This window comes from Streptopelia decaocto (genome assembly GCF_964273445.1).
Source record: "Streptopelia decaocto genome assembly, chromosome: 13".
Classification (NCBI taxonomy): Eukaryota; Metazoa; Chordata; class Aves; order Columbiformes; family Columbidae; genus Streptopelia; species Streptopelia decaocto.
Window position 1 is genome coordinate 3,542,963 of NC_138668.1, and position 10,252 is coordinate 3,553,214.

Here is a 10,252-nt window from a genome sequence, read left to right on the forward strand (position 1 = left end):
TTCGTACAGAGTGAACATCTGTACGTGTGTGTGTTTGAGATGCATCATGCTTCCCTTGGGGATTTTAAACTATTCCTCCAGCTCTAGCTTTTGTTTTGTCATGAAGTGAAACGTTGTTTTGAAAGATAAATTGAGTGTATTTTACTGTAAATTATAATTGTTTCATTTAAGCACATGAGGTCAGAAAATAGTTCTTTATCCAGCTGCCTTACAGTTAGGGTTTTCCTCCTGGCAGAGCTACAACTTAAGTTCAGGGTTTATTTTCACTTAACAAAGTCATTCTGAGCCTCAGAATTGAATAGGACTATCTTTTAAAACCTCAGTTGATGTAAATTAGCTGTGTTTCACTAACATGTTTAAAAAGAAGTTATTAAATTGTACGCAGTATAGCAAAGATAGGCAGCCAGAACCCTTTTTTTGGCAGAGAAATACCAAAGGGAAAGTGCTGAGCCTCATCCCATGACTTCTTTTCCTCCCCGTTGGGTGACGCTTCAGGCTTATGAGCAGTCGGGAGGGACATTTCTCATGGGGAGATGTTAATTAGTGCCTTTTTAACCCTTTAGAAGCTCTGAAGACTGGGTAACTGTTTTTAACATCTCTTGCCCTTTTGGGGAAGCATCGTTTTTTTGAACAGATCACAGGAAAGACTAATATGGCATTTTTTTATCATCGCGCTCTTAAAAACCCGAAGTCTTGCTGTGATGTCTGAGTCCCCAGAGCCGTTCTCCTTCATGCCAGGCTTCACCTCGGACTCCTGAGGTGGAGAACAATAGCAGCATCTCGAAATAATCCATGAGGAAGGATTTTTGCCAATTTCCCATCTTCCCTCCTCCCCGCGAGCAGGACCCGGCCCAGCGTCACCATTACCAGCCCCGGCCGGAACCTTCGTGCAGCAGCAGCCGCGTTCCCCCGGAGCCGCCCGTGCCGGACCGCCCGCTCCTGGGGGGCCGCTTTGGCCGCGTACCGAGGCGGAAAGGGGCGAGTCGTGGAGCGTCCGGCATGTTCACGGCGGCGGCCGAGAGTTTCCTCAAGCAGGCGAGGTACCGGGGGGCTGGGGCACTGAGGGGTGGTGAGTGCAGCCCCGGGGCTTCCGAGGAGAGCCAGGGGTTAACCCGGTGTCCCCGCAGGGAGGTCCGGGCCGAGGAGCTGCGCAGGTTCACCGCCCGCGTCGCCGCCGCCCTGCAGGGCGCGGAGCGGAGCCCCGAGGCGGCGAGCGGGCTGCAGAGGCTGCACCTCACCCTGGCCGCCAGCAGGTACCCCCGCGGGTGAGTGCCACGCTGTCCCTCTGCTGTTCCAAACGAGAAAAGTGCTGCTTTCTTGACAAATAGAGGGGGCGAGGGGTTTAGTACTTTTTTTTAAAAAAACCACAGTGTTTTGGAAACACTGGGCTCGATAGGACAAGGGGTGATGGCTTTAAACTGAAGGAGGGGAGATTTAGATGAAATATAAGGATGAAATTCTTCCCCACAAGGACGGTGAGGCCCTGGAACAGCTGTGGATGCCCCATCCCTGGAAGGGTTCAAGGTCAGGTTGGACGGGGCTTGGAACAGCCTGGTCTGGTGGAAAATGTCCCTGCCCATGGCAGGGGGGTGGAACGAGATGATCTTTAAGGTCCCTTCCAACTCAAACCATTCTATGGTATAAATGTAAAGCCCCTCTTTGCTTTTTCCCCCCATTGCTAAGCGGAAGGTGCCTACCTCCTTTGGCACTGAGGGTAATGAGCGTTTGCGTCACTGAACACGCTTCCAAGCTGCGCTAAGGAACAAAATTCAGAAGTGGAGATGATAAGATGGCGTTAGTCAGGGTCACCGTCAAGGGAGATCATCCCAAGATCAGGAATATGCAGCAGATAAATCTCTGAATCTTCCCTTGCCTTGCAGTGATGCTTTACTGTGACTCTTGCAGGCTAGATGCCAAGTTTGTGGAACAGTTGCAGAAAGTGCTCTGTTCATCCAAGAGCCCTGAGCAGATTCAGATGTTATGTGCTGCCATCCTGAGAGAGATGTCGCCTTGCAATGACCTGATCCTCTCCTGTGATGAGATTCAAGATGCAAAGCTCTTGAGCCTGGTATCCTCTGTCCTTTTGGCTCAGGTAAGTGACCTGTCAAGTCAGAAATCTTCCCCTGTCAAGATGGATTTGCTTCCTGATTGTTCCCTGTTTACGGAGCTCAGGGGAAGTGAAAATCAATTGAAAGTATCTAGGAAAAAGCAGCATTTCCATGTTCACTTAAGGAACTTAATTATTTTACTCTGTGTAGGAAAAAATGGCAACTTTTTAATGTTTAATTTATGTTTTGAGTTATGTTTACTCTTCCCCTCCTGGCATCTCTGAATTCACATTGCAGAAAATCTCTGTGAGATGTGGTAAAATAGCCTGTGCTGTGAGGCTTTTTATGTTTTACGTTGGTGTTATGCCTGATGGAATAGTTTGTATGATATTGATCCCTAGCATTAGTAGATTATCCTAGCTTTACCTCTGCTTTGTTTTTAAGGGAAATAAGAAGGCTGAACTGTCTGCCGTGGGGCAGCGTATTGTGCAAGTGCTTGAAAGAAGACTACCTGAGGGTCAAAGTGCTCGGTACCTTCTTCCTGTCCTCTCAAATGTCATCAGTCTTTCACCAGAATCACTAACTGAAGGTAAATATATAGGCAGGCCTGAGGTTACCGTCTGGCTGTGATCTGTGTAGTGATCAGAAGGTTCTCTGAAGGCTTTGGCTCAGAGCAGGACTTGGAAACTGTTGTTAAAAGAACGTGAACTTATTGGACGAGAGAGCATTCCACCACTCAAAAATGGGACTGGGCCTTCAGCTGCTTTGGCCCCTTTTGGAGGCCAGAGTCTCCATTCTGTGTGGATTTGTATCACAGTAACATGTCTCCTATTGCAGGAGGAGTGTGAAATCTCTTTATAAGAGAGGAAGAACTGTATGGGCAGCAGTGAGTAAAACGAGAGCATTCCAGGCTTAAAATGGGAAGGAGCTGTGTTGTGAGCAAGAGTCTGTTTCTGTGAGTTTCCTGCAAGGCTTGTTGTGCAGTCTGCAGAAGCTCTGGGGAGGACGCGGGGCCAGGGTGTACAGGCTGGTTGCGCAGGCAGGATTACCTGCCTTGGCTTCTGCCTGTTCTCTGTGAGGGATTTATGTCTGTCGAGCTGAAGCCACTGACTGTCTGAATAGATACGACAGTGTTTTTGCACCTTCCTCCTGACAGCAGCTGTGGATGGAGACAAAGGAACAAGGACCTCTGGACTGAGCTGGTACCAGAAGTCCTTGGTCCTAGCACATACTCCCTGACTGAGGAAAGGGGCAAAACAATAATGAGACTGACCCAGTGGGTAAGAATGAGAAAAGGATGGGGAGCTCTGAAAAAAGTGTGAGCGATCCTGGACTTTGAAGTGATATGAGGAGGAGTACAGGGCATCCACCTTGGGGAAACAATTTGCTGACCGCTGGATCAGAGAGACAGTGATCTAGGCTGGAGGAAAAGCACAGCAGCTGAGGGGCAGCAGGGCTGTGTTGCAGAGAATCATAGAATAGGTTGCGTTGAAGGGACCTTCCCAGCTCCCCCAGTGCCACCCTTGCCATGAGCAGGGACATCTTCACCAGCTCAGGTTGCTCAGAGCCCCGTCCAGCCTGGCCTGGGATGTCTCCAGGGATGGTTCATCCACCACCTCTCTGGGCAACCTGGGCCAGGCTCTCACCACCCTCAGTGTAAGTAATTTCTTCCTCATGACTATCCTGAATCTCCCCTCCTTTAGTTTGAAACCATCACCTCAGAGATTGTTTGTCTGCCTGGTCTAGCAATGAGCCTGTGACTTCCCTTGTACAGAACAGACCAATGTTGTCAGTAGAAAGATGGCCGACTGGCTGAGGTACGCGAGTATTCAGCAAGGAGTCGCTCAACCCTCTGGAGGCTTCTTCTCCTATCCCAGGACCAAACAGGTGAGTGCTGAGTTGCCGTGATCTTACAGGGGCATTTGCTAGTCAGTTACCTTTTGGGTTCACAAAATCAGCTTCTTTCGGGAAATTGTGACCTAAAAGGGCTGCTGTTCTTTGGCACTTTTTAGTGGTTGGGGTTAGTGGCCAAGACATGTAGGAGATCAAAGTAGGGGAATTTATAGCTCCAAGACATAGAAGTTCTGCTCTAGAGCCAGAACTTTGATCCATTAAGTAGTTTTGAGGGGAGAGTCTTTTGGTGACCATGGACCCCAAAGTAAAAGCTGATTTCAAATGAGGCTTGTGTGAGAAGGAAGGGAAATATTTGGGGTGTTTCAGCTGGGCAAAAGAATCCAACCCAATTGTCTTTTCTCGCTCTGGATAACTGCCTCCCTGCAGGCGCCATAGTATGTATAAATGAGGGCTGCTTGTCTTCATGGGCTGAGAGGAGTTCTTCTTGCCTTCTCGCTTAGCCTCTCCCTGGGGATCTGACCTGCTGCATCTTTTCTCCCAGCCTGGCCCTGTCACAGAGGTGGATGGTGCCATTGCCACAGACTTCTTCACCGTGCTCTCTGTGGGTCAGTACCACACACAGGACCAGTGGCTCAATGTTCAAGCCTTCTCCATGCTGCGAAACTGGCTGCTCTGCTATGGGGGCAAAGGGTTGAAGACCCCTAATTCAGGTACAAACTGAAGGACTTCACACCCAAGAGGAGTGTGTGCTCTGAGATGATTAGGTGGCAGGAATATGGGCAAGAGCTCAGAGCTCTTGGACTAGGAACAGTGGAACTTTGGGAAGAAATTTCACACAACCTCCTGACCGATTCTTACTGACCTTTCCATGACGAATTATTCATTCAGTGGGTCCCTGAGAAAAAAGGCCTGGTGGTAGGAAACCGCAACTCCTTAGTGTTCTTGTAACACTCCCTTCTTCCCCCAGCCTCCTTTTCTTTGCAGTGCACCTGGGTTGTGCTGCTCATGACATGAGCTGATACGCGGTAACCTTCATTCTGCAGGAGATGATTCGGGAATGGACAAGTCTGTTACGTCCATGGTCTCTACTACCTCCGCATCTAATCGCCTGCTTCCCTCAAAGGACTATCTGCGGGAGAAAGCCTTCGAGTACTGCCAGCGGCTTATTGAGCAGAGCAACAGGCGTAAGTGTTGCCACAAACCCTCCTTAGAGCACTCTTGATGGTGGTCTTGAACATGTTTCTGATTCACTGCGGCTTTGGACTGGGATCTCAGGCTCTAGAGTGCAGTCAGGCTCTAGACATGGGACCAGTTGCAGCTACTGGTGCAAATCATTGGCCAGCCCTAAGCTGGGTTATTGGGACGGATTTGGAGGCAATGGCCATGTTCTAGCTCCTACCCTTGATTTTCGGGGGGGAACTGTGGAACTTGGTTCTCATTAGCCTGAAATCGGGATCAGTGCGTTCCCACCTGTCCTGAAATCTGGGTTAGTGCTCAAACTGACAGCCTAATGTTCCTGTTTGGACTCAGAGTTTAACTTGGACTCCCTTCTGTGGCAGGACCCCTGAAGAAGGATGATGGAGATCTGCAGAAAGCTGTAAGTACACAGAGGTGGAGCTGAAGCTCTGGGAGTTGTGGCTTCCCCAACTCTGATCTGTCTCTCTGCTCTCCTGCAGTGTCTCATAGAGGCGGTGACGATCATGGACATCATCTGCAAACAGGACTGCTCCTACGTGTACTGCACAGTCTCCTTCCTTAAAATCCTGCACAGCAGAATCTGTGGGGATGCCACTTATGCCAGGGCATTGCTGCCCATTGCCCAGTTCTTCCTGAACCACAGTAAGTCATCAGCTCTCGTCTCCTTCTCCATGATCTTGTCTTGCATGCTCTCGGCGCATCCTTTTGTCCTGGCAGTCTGCTCGCTGCCGGAGTTGGTAATTCAGCCTTGGCTGTACTCTGGGATGGGTGATCCCACTCCAGGAGACCCAAGAGCTGGACTGTCCTGTGCTCTTTAGAAAAACGTAACCCAAATTTAGCTTAGCTCCTGGAGCTTGTGTTAGCAGAGCTGCGGGGTGCGCTGTGCTCAGCTGTGTGCTGTGTTCTTCCAGGCAAAACAGCAACTGTGGACTCTGAAGCAATCTACAAACACTTATTCACTGATATCCCAGCTCAGCTCTTCCACAACCCATCCCTGGCCTTCGAATTTGTCCAGTTCTGCAAAGAAAACAGCCGGCTCTTCACTGAAGCCTCCGGCATATTCAGGCAGAGCTTCCCAAATCTCTTCAAGGTACAGCTTGCTGGAGCAGCAGAGGACATAGCCTGCTGCACGTTCCTTTCTGAGCCCCAGAACCTTGTGTTTGCCTTCCCGTGCACCCTAGAGCCCTCCGTGTCCCTCCATGGCAGTGCTAGGGAGAGCATAGGCGAGAAGTACTGTTAGAAAAGCAGGTATTAGTGTTACTACCAGTGGTTTGGGAAGCGCAGTGAACACAGCGCTTTGTTTCTGGAAAACTTTTAACAAGTTGCAGCTTTCCAGCCACTGAATGAGCTGCCATCTGCCTGTGCTGAGCTTCCAGCAGCATCCCCGGTTTTGAACTAACCCTCAGACTTGTCTGGTTTTGTTTTTCAGAAGTGACTTTCCCTTCCCTGTCCCTTTTGGTCACAGTATGAGAGTTGTCTGGGTGCGTGGTGAAGTAGCAGGGATAGTGCAGCACTTTGTGCTTGTTCCTTGCAGTTTCTGGCGTGGAACAGCCCACCCCTGATCTCTGAGTTTGTGGACCTTCTCCCATTTCTGCTGGATGCAGGCACAGCCATTGAGATCTTCCATTTGCTGCTCGACCTACCCTGTTTAACTGCAGCTCTGGACATCCAGCTGAGGTAACACTCCCTACTTTTCCTCTCGCTTGCTAATCAGGGTCTTGACATTGACCATAGCCTAATACATGCTTCTCTGAGCCTCAGCTGCCCTCTGGCTGCTGCTGCCACAGAGCAAGAGGTATCTGCTACAGTCAGGTTAGCACAAAGCTGCACAGATGTCACCCTGATTTTCTTAGTGATGTGCTGTGCATGGGAAGAGAAGGTGACCAGCTCTTGTACTTTAGTACCAGACTCTCTTTGGGCCTCAGGGAGCTGTTGTCCTTCCCTTTTCCATATCCAGCTCCAAACTGTTGCCACATGCTGGAGTATCTGCCACCTCAGCACAGTGTGGGCTACCTGGTCTTCCCTCCCTGCCCTTACCCCTCTTTTCTGGCTTTGTTCTCCTGGAGGCATGCAGAGGTTCCTTCCTGAGGCCATTAGGAACTGTGAGTCTCCAGAAAGATGGAGGAGGACAGGGACTGGCTCTTCCTGCTGTACCTCTGCTCTTCCTTGTCTTCCCTGGCATTAGCAGCTCTTTCTGGAGTTCTCAGAAAAGGGAGTCACCTTAGAGGCAAGATATTGGTGGGTTTCAGTCACTGAGGGATACAGAGCTCCATTTTCCCCTTTCCCTGGAATGATACAGAAGCAATTCTGCAACTATTACCTGAGCCCAGGGGGGTTGAGCCCATAATTACAGTCATCCTGGTTCTCTGGCTTCCAGAGGGACTGGGTTAGATCAACCTGCTGTCCCTGTTTCAGTGGAAAGGGAGTTGTTTCATTGTTCAGAATTCCAGCTATGCCCTGGCCCGTGCCCATCACACAGGACATTCTGTGTGTGTCTCTTGTTAGGTCAGCTGCTCTTCCTACCTCCGAGAGGGCTGCCTGTGACCCAGCTGTGATGCCGGCCACTTGTCTGGAAGCTTTTCACCATCCTCTCTACAAGAGCGTGTTCCAGTATCTTCTCCGCACCAACTCTGTTCCCAAGGATGCCCCGGAAAGGTAGGAGGCTGCTGGAGGACACTGCCCTAAGGGTTTGGTTCAGCCATCCAGCACTGGGAGGCAGCACTGGGGTTACTGGGAACGGCACAGCCACTCTCAGCTGGGGTGTGGTGGTTTTGATCTCCCCTGTGGTAGCTCTGCCAAACACTCAAAGGACTTCTGGGGGATAGGGAAGGGCAGCCAGGGAACAAGCCTTCCACAGTAACTTTTCTGTTGCCCACAGGCTGATTCTGCTTCGGCAGCTGCTGGGATCCCTGGCCAGCAGCCCGAGGGTCGTGCAGTGTGCAGAGACTGTCCCTGTCCTACTGGAGCTCTTTTTCGGGGTGGTGGCAGAGGTAGGCTCTCCTGGGGGAGTTTGGCTCCCAGTCATGCCGCAGGGGTCTCCTGTTATATGAAGAACAGTCATAGAAGCAAAAGTTTTAAGACACTGCATCGTCAACAGGGGGTGCATGAGGGCAGGGTGAGGTGGCCTAATACTGGCATGAAGCAGCACTGAGCTGGCTGCTAAATTGGGAGAAGCAGAAAAGCTCCATGGTGGAGTGTCAGGCTGCACACTGCTCTCAGCCAGCTGTGGGTGAGAGCAGAATGAGCACCTGATACCTGCTCTGTGCACTGCTGCCTGCTCGGTGAGAGCAGAATGAGCATCTGATACCTGCTCTGTGCACTGCTGCCTGCTCGGTCAGCCTTTTTCTGCGCCAGCCGTCTCACCTGGCTGGTTAGTTTGAGTTTTGGCTGCTGGAAGTCCCTGATGTTGCTGAAGCAAGGGCTTGTTTCTCAGTTTGCAGATGAACAGCTGATAAACCAGCTGGTGGTGCTGCTGCTGCAGAGGAGTGACCAGCTCTACGAGATCCCAGCGTTTAGAGATGAAGTGTACAGGTGAGCATTTTTGGAGGGTGCAAAATGGAAGCTGCACCTTCAGCCCTTCTAGAAGCATCGCAAGTGTACGGCCATTGTGCCAGCGGCTGGGTGCTGCCAGCACCTTCTTGGTTTGGTCATGACCACTTTGCATCTGCTCTGAGCTCTGCCCATCTCTCTCTTCCAGGGTGCTGAGCTCACAGCTGGTGATGCTCTGCAAGCTGCACCCTGCACTCATCCTGGAAGTGTCCAAGGAGATTCTGGAGTTCACAGGAACAGTCAGCAACATCCAGAACAAGGAGCCCATCTTCACCCACATGGTAAGCAGGGCCTGGCTGCTTCTGCAAACGTTGCTCCAACTGCGGTGCAACCTCTTTGTCACCTTCCCTTTCCTCCTCTCCTCTGTCCTTGCATTAGCTAATCTGATTTGTCATTCCCTAAAAAATATTCCATCCCCTTCCCTTCTTTTTACCCTGAGCTCATCTGCCTTCACTTCAGGTCTGGGCTATTGGAGAGTACATGTCTGTGTCCTATGACAAGCGCTGCACTGTGGAGCAGATCAACCGATTCTTTGAGACTCTAGAGGCCACGCTGTTCGAAATCACCCGGATCCAATTGCTGGCCAGCACACCCAGCTACGCACCCCGCGCCATCAGTGTCCTTATGGCCACCCTGGCCAAGCTGGCAGCTCGCAGCCAGGACCTGATCCCCAGGTGAGGAGGGGATGGCAGGGAAGGGCAAAGGGCTGAACTGTGCAGATCTTATGGGTCCAAACACAGATACTTGCTGGTGTTAAATAATCAAGCATGGCAACTGATGGAACCTGAAACTGAAACAGGCTGGAGGAAGCAAGCCGTGGAGGAGCACATTTCGGGGAAGTGGTTTTCATCTGCTGACTGATTCTCTGTGCATCAGCAGGAGGGGGTGGGTGGCCTCTGGTGTTCACCAACAACACAGAAAGTACACAGGCTGAAGTGGGAGCCTTGCTGGCTCTCAGGGTCCTGCCAGCTGATGTCCATGTTCTTCTCTCCTGCAGAGCATCCATGTTGCTGTCCAAGATGAGGACATTTGTGCAGAGCCCTGCTATCACCTCTGCTTACTGCAAGGAGGACCTTGAGGACATCCTTACTGGAGCAACTGAACTCATGAACTTACTGAAAATGCCAAGCGTGGCTCAGTTAGTGTTCACACCGCCTGTAGATGTGGCCAGTACGCGGTTTCAGAGGGAGGTGAATGAGTCCCTCCCTTTTGCCCTGAGGATCGTCACCCGTCTCCTAGAGCCAGCTCCTGGCTTTGTGACGGACTGAGGACACAGGGTTTCTGAGGGGCTCCAGCCTCTCTGGACACTGCTGGTGCTGAAGGCTGAGGCCCTGCTCTGAACTGGAAATGAGGAACAAATAGTTGTGACTGAAACAGAAAAGAGGAATAAGTAGAGCTGAGGCTGCTCTTTTGGTCTGAGGCTCTTTGTATTTCTGTCTCATAGCGCCTCTTGCTTTTCTGCATCCTCTCCCTGGCCAGTATGGATTGAAAATCCCAGTGGATTTCTGTGAATGTGGCAGGAGGGTGAGTGCATGCCTTAATACCCAGCACAGCATGCCCCTTTGGAGATACAGTTCTTCTTCCCTTCCCTCCTGTGATGTGTT

The 10,252-nt window shown here is 51.0% G+C and overlaps 1 protein-coding gene across 2 annotated transcripts; it reads left to right on the forward strand.

Annotated features, from left to right (window-relative positions):
* The first annotated feature begins 962 nt into the window (after window positions 1–962).
* On the forward strand, window positions 963–10,236 carry AP5Z1 (adaptor related protein complex 5 subunit zeta 1). Of its 2 annotated transcripts, XM_082064074.1 has the most exons (17): window positions 979–1,040; window positions 1,128–1,265; window positions 1,906–2,092; window positions 2,493–2,637; window positions 3,823–3,935; window positions 4,444–4,612; window positions 4,946–5,086; window positions 5,462–5,499; window positions 5,579–5,741; window positions 6,011–6,189; window positions 6,634–6,776; window positions 7,605–7,754; window positions 7,978–8,089; window positions 8,533–8,630; window positions 8,797–8,929; window positions 9,108–9,322; window positions 9,646–10,236. In XM_082064074.1, the coding sequence occupies exons 1-17, from the start codon at window positions 1,000–1,002 to the stop codon at window positions 9,914–9,916; spliced, it is 2,436 nt and encodes an 811-aa protein (XP_081920200.1). In that variant the 5' UTR covers window positions 979–999; the 3' UTR covers window positions 9,917–10,236. The 2 variants fall into 2 exon arrangements, with proteins under 2 accessions (XP_081920201.1, XP_081920200.1); XM_082064075.1 differs by lacking the exon at window positions 1,128–1,265 and having other exon boundaries at window positions 963–1,040.
* The last annotated feature ends 16 nt before the right edge of the window (window positions 10,237–10,252 follow it).

Excerpts from the sequence above, each read along its gene's own strand:
- AP5Z1 (XM_082064074.1), top strand. The coding sequence starts at position 1,000 with ATGTTCACGGCGGCGGCCGAGAGTTTCCTCAAGCAGGCGAG. Across the intron at positions 5,087-5,461 it reads TATTGAGCAGAGCAACAGGC|GACCCCTGAAGAAGGATGAT; the intron begins GTAAGTGTTGCC and ends CTTCTGTGGCAG. Across the intron at positions 8,090-8,532 it reads TTTTCGGGGTGGTGGCAGAG|TTTGCAGATGAACAGCTGAT; the intron begins GTAGGCTCTCCT and ends CTTGTTTCTCAG.